The sequence below is a fragment of the Nicotiana tabacum genome, chromosome 4 (assembly GCF_000715075.1).
Source record: "Nicotiana tabacum cultivar K326 chromosome 4, ASM71507v2, whole genome shotgun sequence".
Classification (NCBI taxonomy): Eukaryota; Viridiplantae; Streptophyta; class Magnoliopsida; order Solanales; family Solanaceae; genus Nicotiana; species Nicotiana tabacum.
The window spans coordinates 57,555,590-57,573,942 of record NC_134083.1 but is presented as its reverse complement, the minus strand read 5'-3'; the positions used below and the strand labels follow the sequence as shown (position 1 = coordinate 57,573,942).

The 18,353-nt window shown below is 34.7% G+C and overlaps 1 protein-coding gene across 1 annotated transcript; it reads right to left on the bottom strand.

Moving 5' to 3' along the window:
• Positions 1-5,585: 5,585 nt before the first annotated feature.
• Positions 5,586-8,884, bottom strand: LOC107810026 (GRF1-interacting factor 3). Its single transcript, XM_016634750.2, is given in 5 exon segments — positions 5,586-5,941; positions 5,944-6,124; positions 6,197-6,281; positions 8,505-8,581; positions 8,675-8,884. Coding segments are annotated over 5 exon segments (597 nt in total). The 5' UTR covers positions 8,765-8,884; the 3' UTR covers positions 5,586-5,777.
• Positions 8,885-18,353: the final 9,469 nt, after the last annotated feature.

Genomic DNA, 18,353 nt, shown 5'->3' with positions numbered 1-18,353 from the left:
GGAATAATTATTGCATGCTGTTATTACTTTCTTACCAGATCTATTTGACGGTAATCACGCTTTCGGAAGTCACATCTAGAAATATTATTATTAACTAGGTTTAACCCATTATCACATAAATTTAATTATTTAAAGCAGCAATAGTTTTTTTGGGTAATAAAATTATAAACCTAACAAGAAAATGTTGTTCAAGGAGCCATTCAATAACCAGAGAGAGTGTTGTTTTCCAACCAAATAAAGGTTAAGAGGGGACATGTAGAATTTACTCCACTTTGAATTCAAAAAATTTTAAAAAAAGAAACTAAAAGGAAAAGAATAGAGATGAGGAGAAGATAAAGGAAATTGGATGCACTCCATAAGTTGACCTTGCATTATTTTAGCCCACTTACAAGTTTGTAAATGTGTAGTGTTGTTGTTGTTGTTGTTGTTGTTGTTATTATTATTTTTTTTTGTTGTTGTTATAAGTAACATGCACATCCTTATTCCTTTTTTTTTACTAGTTTCGTCGTACGTGCGTTGCACGTGTTTATCGAGTTATGTAGTATACTATTCTATAAGTAATACCAATATTATTAAAATAATAATTATAGTAAATATTATACATGAAAGAAAAAATCATAAGTTCTGTTAATGATCAATGTGAATTGTTGTGTGGTAACTTATTTATCGAGGCCAAAATTGAGTATATATGTTTGAACTTATAAATATGCATAAGATTTCTTGATCAATGCCATGAAACAATACCCTTTACATATAGAGTACATGGTGTACATGGTGACAGTAAAAGTGATATGTAGTGATTAAGTGTACCAAAAGATCTAGTGAGTAGTAATGAAATATTTCTTGATAGCAAAGGATGATGAAAATCATAATTATGTGAAAAATATCAAAAATAAATAAATATGAGTGCGTAGTTCTAACCTCTAAAAAATACTTACCTATTTGAAGACCATTTTCATGGTTGCTTAAATTCTTAATCTTCTCCTGGTTGTTGGCTTCTAATAAAAAATCGGTAATATTTTAATAGGGATAATTTCGTAACCTCCCTCTAGATTTGACTTCTTAATACTAACTTTTCTTGACGTATACTCTATTATATTTACGTCTCTTATTTTGATTTCTTTGTAACAATTCTATCAACATATTTGTATTTAGCATAAAAGTATCGTATTTTGACTAATTTTTTATTTTTGTGTGTGTGTATATATATATTGTTTAAATAATTTTGTAAACATATTCTTTTCTTAAATTCCCTTAGAACAAAATGTAAATGCCAATATTGTGTATTATAAAAAGGGAGATGAGAGTTGAATAAAAAAACACATGATTTCCGATAGCATATATCTCTTCAACAGCTTCCCAAACCTCTTTTCCATGCTCAATAATTTATCCCTTCTAATTTCTCTTATTTTTCTTTTCTTCCTCCCTTTCTTCACTTTCTACCTAGCATATTATCATCCTCTAATTGAGCTTTCTCATGGCCAATTCATGAGTTTCTTGTACTTCTTTTTCCTTTTATGTGATATGCTCGAAGAGTTGTTTATGAAAGAGATGTAAAGAAAAATTAAGGAAAATGATAGCAAATGTATATAAATCCAGTATAAAGTTTTTGCGTAAAATAAAAAGTTACATTCAACAATTTGCTTTTGTTTATATCAGTACAATCATGTGGATAGACATCCTTTTATAGATATATCTCTTTTGTTTTTTCAGGGCAATATGTGTATGATTTCTATCTTTCAAAATAAATAAATAGTGTTATTGAAAAATATTAGATAAAGTATCTAAATACCAGAATGAATAAGAAGAAATAATGAGTTAAATATGATAATACCTGTTTTGGTTTCAAGACAATCCCGTCCAAAATAAATACAGAGAGAAAATGCCATCAACAGTAATTAAGGCTTTGTTCTCATTTTGAAAATCTAAGCAACAATTTTTCTCTTCTTTTTTGAAAAGGGAGCACCGATTAGAAACTAAAAATAGGAACTCTTAGTGAAACTTGGGAATGGTTGTGATCATTAGTGAAAGGGTATGAAGTTATGAACCCTTGGTTGGGACCGTTGGCAGGCTTTATTTTTTGTTTTTGTTTTTATAAATATGGTAATTAGATTATTTAGAAGGGTATTTTAGTAATTTAAATTTTTATTTAAAGGGTTCCCGTTTTATAATAACTAGATCAATTACTACAAATGTTATTAAAGTAAAATAGATAAAGTTAAAAAATGTGTGTGATAGAAAACTTGAAAAGAAAGAATATATGCTCAATTTGATTAATGGTGAACTTATTAAGCCGGTTTAATATACGAAAAAAAGAATAAGCTCAAATTAGTAACATGGCATTTTTAAAAGGAAGAATATAAGCTCAAATTGATCAACGTCGAACCTATTCGACGGATATAATAATCTATCAAAGAAGGAATAAGGTTTCAGTTCAATTATGAGAATGAGAACGGTTAACCTTAAAACATTATGAATACTTGGTATATTGTTTGTTGAAATTCACTTGAAATTGATTTATTTTTCTTCTTTTTGTCTAAAGTGAATTTATAAAGATGACTATAAAATAAAATAAGTTAATAATCATATGATTACATAAAAGGTTAAAACATTTGAAAATATTAGGTACGAAGATTTCTAAATCGATTTTTTTCTTTTGGTAGGAAAATTCGCGGAAAACTAATTACCAATGAATATTTTTTTATATCCCCAGAAATTTTTTCATGGATTTTGCACTATTCTTGTAATGCTAAAAAAAGTTTAAAAGAGAGAAAGAAAGGGTGTCTATTTAACGCCATAAACATTCTGAATACTTGGTAATTGACTATTGAAATTCTGCTAGGTGAATGACTTATTATTCTCCCTTTTGTCTAAGATAATTCATAAAAATGTCTGTAAAATGAAAGAATAAGGTGAAGTATTAAAATAAAGAACCATACCATTAATCTAGAATGCATAATAAACATTAATTATTAGATTATTACTTCAAAAAAGAGCTTGCTAAAGGTTATTATCGACTAAAATGTCAAGCCAATCACCAACTTTTTCCCTAAGAGTATAATGACATATATATTCAGATGAAATATACCATATGTATAAATTTACGAAAAATTAATGAAATGCAAATTCATGCAAATAAGTGATGTATCCATGCATCTCAAAGGGTAACAAAACAAAGCTATAGACACCAAATCATATAATGAAAAATAAAAAGACAAAAAAGGAAAGAGAAAGAAACAGAATTTGAATGATATTATAGTAATTAAATTATTTAATAAGGTTCAAAGAACCAACGGAAAAAATAGAAGAAAAGCAATAGAATGCACCACAAACAGATTAAATTTTTTGATGGAGCATCTTTCATGGGTTTCTCAAAACTTTCTTTTATAAATTAAATTATCCAAGAACTTTTACACTGAAGTATAACAAGGAAAAATATCGTTAAATATCTATATAATTAGCAAAACACTCATAGAAAGTAACTGAAAAAAAATCAAATTACTTGATTTGGCACTTGTAGTTTGGATTTATGTGTTGCAGATGATGAGTAAATATGCTAAATTTGCAGAACAATTTTTTAAAAATTGATAACTGCTTGACAGAAGGAACAATTGCTTAATTGACTTAGTTTCCCACTTTTTATGTGTGAATATGATTTAACAAATAAATAAGGGATCAGAACGGGTGATATACATCGTATATGCATAGTTACTTGATCTTTCCAAATAATATTAGTTCAATTTTATAATTATTGTAGAAAGCTGAAAAGAACTTCAAAACATTAAATTGGTATTCTAAAGGTTGCAATAACTGTTGGAATATGAAAGAAATTCCAACGCCTTGAATAAGACGTAGTAAGTGAGTGTTGTAGCCGGCCAAGTATGAATTAATTTATCTTGTTTTATTTTAATTACATTATATTTTATTGAAAGGTATATTTACTTTTTAGTGCCAAAAATTATAGAAATAGTATTAAATTGAAGGGCAAATTGGTCACTCAACTTTTAATGGGTAATTTAGTAATGGATTAGTGATATAGAATAGATTATAACTTTATCTAAGTAGAGAATATTATTTCTATACTTATAAATAAGGAGTCTTTCACTCTTTCATCAACATTCTGAAAATTTGACACCATACATTTAACAATGGGTAAATATATTTGCACAATTTTCACGAACCTTAAAATTTTGAATGCATCTACTTGATTAAATGTGAACTTCAATCATCCTTTAGTCCACCATCCCAAATAATACAAAAGTCAAATTAATGCTTAAATTTCAAGGCGATTAAATGGTATTGCGTGTATATTTGAAAGGCAGAATAGCTTCCTAGCCACTTAAACTTGTAAGGTTTTTAAAAGCCGATACATAAACTTTCAACTTTCTCATTTGAACACTCGAACTCATTTTTTCGGTAACTAATAAACACATCTGATCATTGACCATGCGCACGTGTATTACACATACACATACGTACAGCAAAACCAATGTATGTCTTACACGTCAAGGCCGCGAAAACTCTAACCCAACAGTTCGGGATCTCCTCTTTTATTCCATAGACCGACCCCCCTCCCCTCATTTTAACCCCTCTCTAACCAAACCCTCCCCTGTTAAACCTGGGTTACCAATGGGCTAACAATCACTCACCCCCTTCCAAAATCGATTATCACCCATTTTTTTGTTTTTGTTTATTATATGTTAATCACATTGTGATCGAACTTCGTTTGGTCCGTGCTTTCGATTCCAGTGATGTTATATGATCTGAAGGTTCGTTTGTATCTTTTCGATTCCATCATTTTCACGGTCCGGAAAAAGAAATAAAAAATAAGAAATGGAGCTTCAAATTTTACAAAATGGAGGAATGGAGTTTCAGATATTAAAAATTAGAGGAATAGGGTATTTTAGAAGGAATGAATAAGAAGACACTTAAATACAACCCATTTTGTACCATTGGGTGTAGGGAAGGGACTTTCATGCTCCTGTGCGTCGTGTTCCTCACGCGGCCTGCTGATTAGGACCAACTGATGCCACATGGGCATGGTCAATGATCAAATATGTTTATTAGTTACCGAAAAAATGAGTTCGAGTGTTCAAATGGAAAAGTCGAAAGTTCATGTATCGGCTTTTAAAAACCCTACAAGCTTAAATGGCCGGGAAGCCATTCTGCCTATTTGAAAACCAATAGATTTTCGAGGATGAAGTAATGCACAATTGTCTCAGAAAACTTTAAGGAGACAGCTTATTCGTCTGAAATTTCAAAAGACGTATTAAATTTAATCATCATTGTAGTTTTGATAACAGTACACGTCACCTTAAATCACCGTATAGTATCTCTTTCACAATTTTGCTAGCAAATTAATTTTTGTTTAAAAACTTGCTTGAGTAGCCAAACTTTCACACAAGTCAGCTTTGATTCTTAGTCATTATGCTCAGTCGAACAGCCCCATATAAAATACGATAAAAGTGATAGTTAAGAGAATGGTTCACAACACTAAGGCAGGTTGTACTAGCTATTAGCTCTGAAATCTTTGTTTAAGAAGATAGTCACTAAGCATTAAGCAAAGAGAAAATTAGAAAAATGAATTCAGATGTCAAAAGATCCATGCAATCATATTAAAGTGAAGCTTTAATAGTTCAAGACTTAAAAAACTATAACAAAGCTTTGCCGTGATTGCCTCTGATGACATAATTTTAGGTGTTCCTTAGTTTAAAACATCCTTATCAAACATACCTACAAACATAAAATAGGGTGCATAATCATTTGATATTAAAAGCCTATTCTCTCTCACTGTTAACATGTCTTGCAGCTGATTTTCCAAGCCCGTCACTAGGATTACCTTCTAAGTTCCTTTGCTTATTTCCTCGTGCATCCAGAGTTCCTGAGCTGTTTAATCCAGGTTGCATAAGTTGATGCATTGCATTGTTGGCAGTAGGCCTTGGAACTGTTGCTGCTGCTGCTGCTGCTGAAAGTGGAGCATTTGCTGTTGCTGCTCCTGGGATGGAAGGGCGTTGAGTTGGAAAGGCAGTTTGGAAATAGGGACGCCTGGTTGCTGTTGCGGTTGCTGTTGCAGAGCAGCCTGTGTTTGCTGCATCTGGCTTCCGGGTTGGGTAGTGGATGGAGCCTGCAGCTACTTATATATTAGGGAATGACAAGTAAATTCACGAGAAAACACTAAATCAAACATCTAATCCACCTGTGAGGTTGCTGCTGATTGTTGTGGTTGGGCATCAGCAATAGCAGCTAAATACATCAAATTCTTTTGAAGCAAGGCTTGATACCTATAACATAATAGTTACTTTTAATAGCACAAAACAATACTTTGACATGAGATTTCACGATGCAAAGCGAACACACTCCATAAGATAGAAGAAAGTGAATATGCAATTATATTCCTCTTGGCAACAGTACACATTTTTCCTGATCCAACTTCAAGGAAAGGCTAAGAACCCGCTCGCCTTCTAAACAAGCAAAATCAACTTTTAATAGTGCAAAACAATACTTTAACTTGAGAATTGCTGATGCAAAGCAAACAGAGTTCTTAAGATAGAAAGTGAATATGCAATTAGCCAATCATATTTCTGTGGCCAACACTGCACATTTTTCCCGATTCAACTTCAAGGAAGGGCTACGCGCTCACCTTCTGAACAAGCCAAATCAACTTCTAAAACATGTCTCACGAAAAAAGGCTCATGATTGAACAAGAATACAAAATGCATTTTCTGACACAGAACTAAACGGAAAGTAGAGAATGATTGCAATTCCAATGGCATGTCTTAATCACGGTTGTGTCATGACCAGCTTGCACGCATCTCGACAGGCTCAACTAATTCTCTGGGTACTTACTACCTCCCACCAACACAGATATAAGTACTATGCCTACCAAGGCTTGAGCAAATGTGAAGAAGTCATCAAGCGTTATCATGGGATACTCCATTTACATATAACGTCATTTTGGAATTTATGAATATCCTTTCACTATAATACAATACGTCCTGAGTGGCTAGGATGGATAATCCAGTAAGCTGAGTGGTCTAACAAAACTTGGACAACATTAATTAATTTCTTCATGCAGCAACATCCTGCAGAATACATCAACTATAGCCTCTGCAGAATATATTTCCCCTATGCTTTTGGTACTGTAGGTATCGATTCACATACTGGTGTTTCTTCTATAATAAACTTAAGTTACAAGTCTGGATGCCTGAGCAATTTACCTCGAGCAACTTTTCATAATTTTACCCCGAAAGTAACTAACCTAGGTCAAGAGTACTTTTCTCATTACCAATTTTCTCATTTTGAAAGTAAAGTTTTGTTAGAAAAGCTTGCAGCGAGTGCAAGACTAATATATAAATTTTTGTTAGAAAAGTTGCAGCGAGTGCAAGACTAATATACACAGCTAGCAAACTACAGGCTACATATACCTGAGCCATTCACCCTATCTATTCTATAACATCATATAGAACTATCTCCTAGCTTATACGTCCAAAAACAATTTGTTCCCTGCATTTGGTTTTCTATTAGGATCTTTTCTGTGCGGAAACTGCATTCAAACCTTTAAAGTTCCCACTATTATTTGTTGCTTCTGTTTTTCCTAACCTTTTGGTTCACTATCTCTTACCTTCTCCATTATACTTGCTTCATTAGTTCCTTCGCCTTTTCCTCATCAACCTCCACGAGATGCCTAAAACATTTTTGACCTCCTTAAGTTTCAGCCATTCCATATCTGGAATCACCGGCTATTCTTGCATTTCTATTTCCATTCATCAGTTCTGACCCATTCTCTTTCTCTGCCAATTGCTGAGTACTTTGTGGTCTTACAAATTATATTGCAAGCTCAAAGATGGATTTTCTCATTGCTGTTTTGAGACTTCTAACTTCTAAGGCCACACTCTTTTCCTGTGTGAATGTTACCGTTTCTAAACCCAGAGCAATGCTATTCCCACTTTATTTTAATTATAGAGCTCTTTCTTTTAGCAAAACATTTAGCTCTTGGAACTGAAATAGGGATAGATTTTGATATTTGAAAAACAGAAAAAACTTAAGAAAACTACAAAAACAATCTCCGAGTCAAAATACTTAAACACACTGATCACACTTTAGTGCAGCCAACTCCAAAACAACACTTCAAATGTTTCATGACGAGGACATGAGCTTCCAAAATAGACATATAAATCAAATTCCTTTGCCTCTAGGCTCTTTAATTTTAATTGCAGTTTGGGGCTTTACAAGTGGAAAACCAAATCATCTTTAGGGCGGCAATCTATAGACCCTCAAAATCAAGCCACAAAACTTGCAATTAAGAAAAGAAAAATCAAATAAAGTACCATACTTGAACTATTAAAAGAGATTATCTAGCAAATAAGAAAACAACATGACAAAAAAAAAAGAAAAAAAAAGAGCCACCTTGAAATGTTAGATACACAAAACTGATAATGTCATTACAAAATGCACATAAATCTCAACTCTAAAAAAAATGTAGTATTAAATTTTTTTTAACTTACTGGGCACATTCTGAGAGTTTTCCAAGATTCTGGTTTTCCAGTATGGCAAGAATCAAATTTTTGTTCTCATCTAAGAACTGTGGACAAGTAAAAAAAAAAAAGGTAACAGAGAGAATATATTGCAGCCCAAATTAAAAATTATAAAAAAGAGAGGGGGAAAAAAGATGTACCTTTTGAATCTGCTCAGTGGTGATAGCATTCAGAGGCAGTGGAGGAGCAGAGTTCAAGACTGGGGGTTGTAGTTGCTGCTGCTGTTGCATTTTTTGCCTTGGAAAAAAAAAATCTGAAGGTTCTAGAAATGTGTTTCAAGAAACCCTAAGATAAAGCTTAAATGAGAAGAAGAGGGCTATGACGACAAAGTAAAAGGAAAATTTGATTAAAAGAAAAAGAGAGCAATTTGATTTTTAAATACCGAAATATATTATTTACGGAATAAGAACCTCAATTATTAAGGACAAATTTGCAAGACCAAGGCGGCAGTTACGGCCGAAAACGCCAAATTGTAAATTTAGTACAACCAAAGAATCGTATGTGCAATTTGTACCCCGTGACCCCCGATATAATAAAGACAATTGCGAATATTATACAATAAAATTTAAGTAACAATTAAAATAAATATTATATTTAAAGTAATAATACGATACAATACAATAGGTAACAACCATCCAAACAAGCTGTAAAAGTACCCATCACATATTTTTCCTTTGGTTTAATACATAAATTAACAATTTTCAAAAAAAATTAAAAATAAGAAATGAATTTTAATTTTTTCACGAGATATTTTGACATACAAAATTTATTGTGTTAAAAATTTTATAGGGTTCAAAGTTTCTCAGTGCACGTTGGAGCTCCGTTCAAATAAAGAATGGTGCTAGACCTTTTATTAGTGAATAACTATAAACAAAACAATGACCAAAGAGTACATTCAATGATAATTTTAAAACATTACTTTGGATGAACATTTTGGAATAAATTATGACTTTATATCTATCATGTAATCCTAGTAGTTTTATGTGATACATCCCTCGAAGCTTTTAATTACAGCACTTCAAAGTTAAATTTTATTTTTCCACAACTTAAGGTAATAGTAGTTATTTTCAACCGTTAAGAAAACAAGGTTAATTTGATATTTAATGAAAGTGTATGTTTTGTCGTTGCAAAAAATATTTAAAGTAGTACATGCTTAAAGAATATATCACAATTATAACTTACCTACTTATTTAAAACAAGAATTTGTCCGGAGTGACTTCTGCGGGTCAGGTGTTTATTTTTTGGCTATGTTAAAGAATATATTAGTTTATTAACATCCTTATGTTAGGATTTGGCCATCATAAGCATATTATGGTGATCACTGGGATTTTTGACCAAAATTCTCCTATGAAGGAGCGTGCTTCCAAATTTAATTAGGAAAGCTATTTTCTCAACAAAAATATATTTAACTGGGTCAAAATCTAAGCGGTGGCAACGAAAGATGTTATTTGTGCAAATCACCCTATTTGTAAGTCTGCCCAGGTGTGAAAGACGAGAAAGAACACGCCCAAATAACATGGATTACAGTCCATCTAGAACTATATCCGGTCCAGGCCCATTAAATATGGAACCCAAATTCTTACTCGACCTAGCTTCATCTTCTCATACAATTGCACTGTAATTTGATCAATCTCGACTCTCTCTCTCTCTCTCTCTCTCTCTCTCTCTCTCTCTCTCTCTCTCTCTCTCTCTCTCTCTCTCTCTCTCTCTCTCTCTGTAGAAGTGATGTTTTATACTTCAATATCACACAAGAGTGGGGTGATTTATGTTGGTCTCCAATTTTTCGCGTGCACATATTATAGAAGGACATGGTTCTTCTATGTGTTCCTTATACTACAGTTGCAGAATAATAAATGCAGAAAGTAAAGAATACAGGTATTTTTACGTGGAAAATACCTGGCTCAAAAGGTGAAAAAACCACGACCTACTACCCAGCAGGATTTTTTTCAATACTTCACTAAATCATTGAGCCAAAAACAGCATTTACAAAACTCTTGTAAACCTAAGAATTACCTCTAACCCTTTGTGGCAACCAACCTCAGACTGTTGCAACAATTTCAAGTTAACGCTAACTTGAACAATACACTCAGAGTACATAGTACAAATGCTTCTAGAGAAAGCTGAAAAGTACAACTCAAAAGCCCTACTACAATGAAACTAGAATAAAAGACAGACACTTGGAACTAGTTCTTTTATCTGGTTCATGTAGCTTTAGGTTCGCACACTCGAATCACACAGGAATTGCTTGTAAAATGCCTTGTTATTTTGCTTTCAACTCTCGTTTAACTTCAGCGTTTGTGCGTGCCTGTAAAAGAGAACAAACTGACATATATAGAGTTAGTAGAATAGGAAATAACTAGAGTTCTAATGCTATACTCTTCCTTGGTAGAAGAGTTCTAGTTATCTTAAACTTCTAACTCCACCCTTATCTAGGATAGAGTTCTATTCGAGTAAGGAGTCCTACTCCTTATCAATTATGCAACCTTTTCGTTCAGGAGATATCATATTTAACTACTTATGCTTATCTCCTTCACGTGCATGCCTTGTGCTTGAATCCGCTTATGCCCTGTGTATACTGTGTATGGACCTGGTTCATGCATGTATTTATTTTGTCAATCATCAAAACTTACTTATGCCAACAAATTCTCCCTTTTGATGATGATAAACTCTGTGCTTTTCATAAGCATGAAACTTGTTTCAACTCAGCTCAATAAAAACACAATGTTAGAGATCACAAATCATCAAGGACCAGGTTCATTAGGTTATAAACATCATAGTCCAAAGTAAAAAGCACAACCTATCTTTCCCCTTTTGGCATCATCGAAAAGTTGCATAATTTTGTTAGATAGCCAGATTTTATCAGATCTTACTCATGGCCATTTAGGCTATTTCAAATGCAATCGTGAAGTCAAGTATCACTTATCAATCTAAGGATATTAGCCATCTAAGAAATATTAACAAACAATTAGAGCAAAAGCAGTTGATTATCATTGATAAGAGTTATCCACAAAGCATAGAAGGAAATAAAAGTATTACACCATAAGCATAAAGATACAAAAAATATTCCATTCGGGTCACTGGTTTTCTAACTAGGATAGGAAGGGTTTAAGGCTAGGAAGGACCAGGTTCTTGGTTTCTGCCCTGAAACAGTTTCAACATGTCATGAAGAATGTCTTCATTCTTCTCCTTTTCCTTTATAAGCTCAGTCCCGAGAGCATCCCTCTCAGTTTCTACTTCTGCAAGCCTCCTCTTCAGCCTCTCAATCTCAGCATCCTTAGCCCCACTCTCATGCATCAAGGCTCTCACTTTGCTATTCACATGCACCCTCTTGGATGAACCAGGTTCTTTGGGAGCAATATGAACTTCGTAGTCACATGCAGTCAATGTGTTGGCCCCAAAATGATCTTTGTTTGTACTAATATCCCATTTCTTGAGGGGTACCTTGAAGTGAGCAAGCACAACAGTGAGAATGAATCCATAGGGTATGACGTGAGTTTTGGTATAAGTTAGAACCCTATCAAGGAGCTGGATGATAAACCCCGGCCAATTGATCTGCCTCACACAATCCGGACACTCCATAAGGACCATGTCCATGAAGGTGGCGATGTGCCTTCTTTCCTGCCTGGGCAACACAACCTTGTTGACAAATTCAAAGCGCAATTTGTGGGCATGCTTCATCTCACTTTTGTACACAACCTTGGGCTGTAGCTCTAACTTATTGTCAGCAAATTTCCTTGTAATGGCATGGGAGGTAGGTAGATTTTCTAGGCTTGGCTATTTCAGATCTTTGTAATCATTGTACCCTTCAGCAGGTACTCCTAGAATCTCTCTTAGTTCCTTGTCGTCAAAGCTCATAGTCACCCCTTTCACTACACTAGTGACCTTGCCATTCTTGATTTCACAGTTAGCCATGAACTCCACAATCTTAGCTCTGGCTAGTCTTCCTTCTATCTAAAGGACCATGTCCTTCCAGCCCCGAAGTTCTAGCTTCTCCAGCATCATCATCATCCCTTCCTCCTCCAAGTCCCTGAAGAGTCTACCCTTTAAGATGGTTCTTTAGCCAAACTTCACTATCTTGTCCAAATCTTCATCAGTTTCCTCTTTTTCTTCACTTTCTTCTTCTTCCACTATTTGCACTTTCTTAGATTTCCTGGTAGACCTGGTTCTTTTTGCCAAGGTAGAAGGCTCTGCATCAACAGTCTTTGAAGAAGAATTCTTTTTGAAAGTCTTTATTTTCTTTTCCTTTGGAGTCACAACCTCCACCTCATCTGCCTCCTCTTCATCATGAAGAACCAGGTCCATCTCCTCAATCTCAATTGCCTCAACAGACTCACTCACTTTCTTCTTTCCTTTTGCAGCAGCTTTTCTTTTACTCTCTTCTAAGGCTCTTTCAAGTTCAGCCTCACTCTACCTCTTCTGACTCCTTGTATCTCTTCCTCTTGTAGGAGGAGTCTCTACAGGGATAGAAGATACAACCTTTCTCTTCTTGTGTGCCCTAGCAGTTCTAGGGATTTTAACTCCTGAATTTTTCTTCTTCTTCAGGTAGTAGTTGTCAGACACTTGTTTCAATAAGTCTTCAAGGGGTTCTTGCACAGATGGAACAGGTTCTTGGAACCTCTTCCTCAACCTAACCAGCCCCTCAGCTGCACTTGCATCACCTGACCCACTACTCCCTTCTTCTCTCTAACTTTCTTCTTCCTCAACAGCTTCCTCACTCCATAACACCATATCCCATGTTTCCTCAGTCAACCCTACAAGAGTAGGTGAAGATTCAACCACTCCTTCTTTACCCTTTCCTCTTAGATGTCCTTGAACGCCCTCACTCTGTTTTTCTTTTTCCTTTTTATTGTTACCACCAATTCTTTCAGACTCAGTGGTCTCTACCCCAGCAATAGTACCAACCAGAACAAATCTGTTCTCCAAATTTCACCCACTTCAGTAATGACATCAGAAGTAATATTGAGACCAGAAGTTACCTGTTCTGTTTCAGATGAAATAATTTTTTCTCCCTCAGTAGCAGACTTAAAGGATTCTTCAGATTTTTGGAGTTCTTCTGCTTGGCTTGTTTTTTCAATTTCTCATTTTCTTTCTTGGTTTGTTCCCTGCCATCGACTACTTTACGAGCAAGCATCTTGAGCCTTCCTTTCTTAGAGGTGGGTGTGGTTAAAAGTGTGATAAAAGGTGTAGGTGATGTTTCTTTGGGCGGTGAAGATGGATTTTTAGAAGAGTTTGCCATTGTTGTGTGTAGAGGAGATGTATGTGTAGAAGAGATGAGAGAAGATAGAAAGGATTTTTAGAGGCTGTAAAATTAGAAGTGAAGAAATGGGTAAGGCCTAATCAATTTAAATAGGAGAGTTTAAATGGGTAACATTAGCTTTTTAGAAGTTCAGAAGTCTAATCAAACTAGGAAAGTCAGTTTGAAAAGACGTTGGACTCTTCTCTAAAATCTAGGCAATTATGGCACGTGGGACTCCTTTTGGGTGAAACTGGTTCGTTAGTAACGGATAAATATTGAGGGAGATTGGGATTAAATGGGACTCTTTTTTTTTATCATGATCGAAATATAATTATTTCAAAATATGCGGAGTGGAGAGTACATACCATGTAATCTTGATGAACCAAGTTCTTCACTGAGAATTCTTTTGTGTAAGTCTGAATTTTCCAAGAAAATAAAGACAATATCATTAGAGATTAATGGGATATTTTAGAACATGGCACAAGAGTATACTAACGAAAGTATGAGACTGAGCACAATCTAATCTAATTATTTACAAAATTCACAAATTATCTAACCAAATACTGAGTTAGAACTGGTTCCTTTTAGGTGATCTTAATCATCCCTAATTTTAAATTGTTTCTTTCAAAGTGATCTCTACTTAGAGCTTTTGTGAAGATGTCAGGTATTTGCTTGTCAGTAGCACAAAATTCCATAGTGATCAAACCTTTTTCATAGTTGTCCCTCAAAAAGTGATGCCTAACATCTATATGCTTAGTTCTTTTATGGTGAACCGAGTTCTTGGTCATACTAATTGCACTAGTGTTATCATAGAAGATGGGGATACAACCCACATCAATACCAAAGTCCATTAATTGTTATTTGATCCACAACAATTGAGTACAACATGAGGCAACAACCACATACTCAGCTTTAGCAGTAGAAAAGGCCACGGGATTTTGCTTTTTGGTGGCCCAAGACTAAAGACATGAGCCAAGAAAGTGTGCCATCCCCGAGGTACTCTTTCTATCCACAAGAAAACCTGCATAGTCAGCATCAGCATATCCCACTAAGTTGAAATTACTACCTTTTAGATACCATAGACAGAGGTCAATAGTGCCTTTTAGGTATCTCAAGATCCTCTTGACAACAGTCAAGTGAGACTCCTTTGGATTTGCCTGAAATCTAGCACAAAGGCCTACACTGAAAACAATATCAGGTCTACTAGCAGTGAGATATAATAAAGATCCAATAATTCCCCTATACATCTTTTGATCAACAGATGAACCAGGTTCATGTATATCAAATTTTGTGGTTGTTGCTACGAGAGTGTCAATTTCTTTGGAATATTCCATTTTAAACCTTTTTGAGAAACTCTTTCACATACTTCTGCTGATGGATCATAGTTCCATTTGAATTTTGTTTAATCTGTAAGCCTAAAAAGAAATTAAACTCACCCATCATACTCATTTCAAATTTACTCCTTATGTTTAGCAAATTCTTTACTTAACATATCTCTAGTTGCTCCAAAGATTATATCATTAACATATATCTGAACTACCAAGAAATCCTTACCTTTTTCTTTCAAGAACAAAGTAATGTCAATTTTACCTCTCTTGTAGCCATGCTCAAGCAAGAATTTAGACAATCTTTCATACCATGCTCTCGGAGCCTGCTTGAGCCCATAAAGTGGCTTGTCAAGTTTGTACACATGATCAGGACTTTCCTTGCTTTCAAAGCCAGAAGGTTGCTTGACAAACACTTATTCCTTTAGATAGCCATTGAGAAAGGCACTCTTGATATCCATCTCATGGAGAGTGAATTCCATGTAAGCACCAAAGGCTATAAGAAGTCCAATTGCTTCCAATCTTGCAACTGGAGCAAATGTTTCATCATAGTCTATGCCCTTCTCTTGACTATATCCTTGAACTACCAATCTTGCCTTGTTCCTTGTAATAGTTCCATCTTCATCAAGTTTGTTTTTGAAGACACATTTTGTGCCAATTACTTATTTGTCCTTGGATTTTGGTACCGGATGCCAAACTTGACTTCTCTCAAATTGGTTGAGTTTATCTTGCATTGCATTGCATTCACCCAGTCTGTATCTTGCAAAGCCTCAATAACAATTTTAGGTTTGATAAGAGATTAAAACACATCAAAAGCACAAAGATTCTTCAAAGAAGATCTGATTTTGATTCCAGAGGTTGGATCGATGATTATGTTCCCAATGGGATGAGAACTTTGATACTTGTAAGGTTTCATAACTAGCTGGTTTCCCTTAAATGTTCCTTCAATGTTTTGTTTCTAAGGAATAGGTTCCCTCGAGGTTTGAGAATTAGTTCATCTTTGTTCATTTTCCCCTGTCAAGTTGCCCTGGGTGGAAGGACCTATTCCATCACCTGTTCCTTCCTCTGGTGCAGCTTCAGTCTGAGCTATGATTTCATTTGAGTTTCTTACCAGCCCAATTGCTTCATCATCCTGTTCCCGCCTCTTAGAAAGAATGTTAGTTTCATCAAAAATCACATGTACACTTTCTTTTACACACATAGTTCTTTTGTTATAAATCTTATAAGCTTTACTATGTGAAGAATATCCCAAAAATACTCCCTCATCACTTCTGGGATCAAACTTACCTAGGGAGTCTTTTCCATTATTGTGCATAAAGCACTTGCATCCAAATGCCCTAAGATGGGATATATTTGATTTTCTCCCTTTAAGTAACTCATATGGAGTCTTCTCAACAAGAGGTCTAGTCATGCACCTATTTATGATATAGCATGCAGTGTTTACTGCTTCTGCCCAGAATCTATGAGGCAATTTACTAGCAAGTAGCATAGTCCTAGCCATTTATTCCAATGTCTTATTCTTTATTTCAACTACTCCATTTTGTTGTGAAGTCCTAGGAGCAGAAAAGTTATGATCTATGCCATACTCATCACAAAATTCAACAAATTTAACATTTTCAAATTCAGTACCATGATCAGACCTAATTGATGCAAGTTGATTACCTAGTTGTTTCTGAGTTTTTCTAACAGATGAAGTGAATATGTCAAATGCTTCATATTTAGATATTAAGAATAGTGTCCAAGTAAACCTAGATTAATAATCAACAAGCACCATAAAATATCTCTTACCACCTCTGCTCAATATTCTCATTAGTCCACAAAAATTCATATAGACCAGTTCCATCGTCCTGGTAGTACTTACCATTTTGTTGATTTTGAAAGAGGATCTTACATGCTTTCCCCTTGCACAAGCCTCACAAATTTTATCTTCCTTGAACTTAATGTTAGGCATGCCTATCACTAAGTCCTTAGAGACTAGCTTATTGAGTTGACTTAGACTGGCATGTCCAAGTCTCTTGTGCCAAATGAGGGGATCATTATCCAGCACACTTAAGCAAGTGAGTTCATTATCTGAAACTATGGACAGATCCACCATATATATGTTATTCACTCTTTTTCCCTGCAAAACTATCTTGTAAATGGTAAGATTAATCACAAAACATTTTGTAAAGGTGAAGGCTACCATGTTACCTCTATCACACAATTGTGATACACTTATTAGACTGTACTTCAGACCATCTATCAAGTAGACATTCTCAATAGAGTGAGAATCAGACTTACCTATCTTCCAACCCTAATTATTTCATCGTTCTCTCCATTTCCAAAGGAGACATTACCTCCTTTAAGGTCCTCAAGTGAAAGGAACTGGTTCTTGCTTCCTGTCATGTGCTTTGAACATCCACTATCTATGTACCATATTTGGCTGCTCCCCTTCACTTGTACCTGCAAGAAATTAGGGGTTAGTCTTAGGGACCCAAACTAGTTTGGGTCCCTTTCTATAGGCAAAAGAATAAATCAAATTTTTTTAGCCCAACTTGGCAGCCTATTTTTCCCTAGAACAAAATTTTTATTCTTTTGACTTGCCTTCTCTTTTGCAGTGCATTCACTCTTATAGTGACCAATGTTACCACAATGTGTGCAAATCTTGTTCTCAGGGAGTGTGAGGTACTTGCTTTTAGGATCCCACTTAGGTGCAGAGTTCCCAAAGCCAAGTCCCATTCTGTTGCTACTATGATATTCTTGTAGCCATGAAAGTGCATCAGAGGACCTGTTCCATTTACAAGTTTTGTCTAGCTCATGCTTGACCTTATTCAGATCATACTTTAAGACTCCTACAGTTCATCCCTCTTATACAACTCATTTTTCATTTTTTCTACATTTTTTTCTAAAGTGAGTTGTCTGTGAACAACTGTCTTTTTGCCTGTTCCTAATTTCAATTTTGGATTTTCAAATCTAAGTTCTAGGACAGTTGTATCAAGTGCATGAACCCGGTTCTTCAACACAGTATTTTCACTTTCAGTTTCACAAGCCCTAAGTTCTAGATTTTTGAACTTAGCTTTCAAAATCACCCATTCTTTTGACAACTGTTCCTTTTCATTATTCACATCCTTGGATTCATTAATTAGTTCTAGCAGTAACTCAGATAATCTTTCTTTAGACAAAAATTTAATCTTGTCTTTGAGATGAAGGACACTTGCCTCAGTTTCTTCATCAGGTTCTCCAATTGCCATTACTGCTCGTTCATCATCATCATCATCA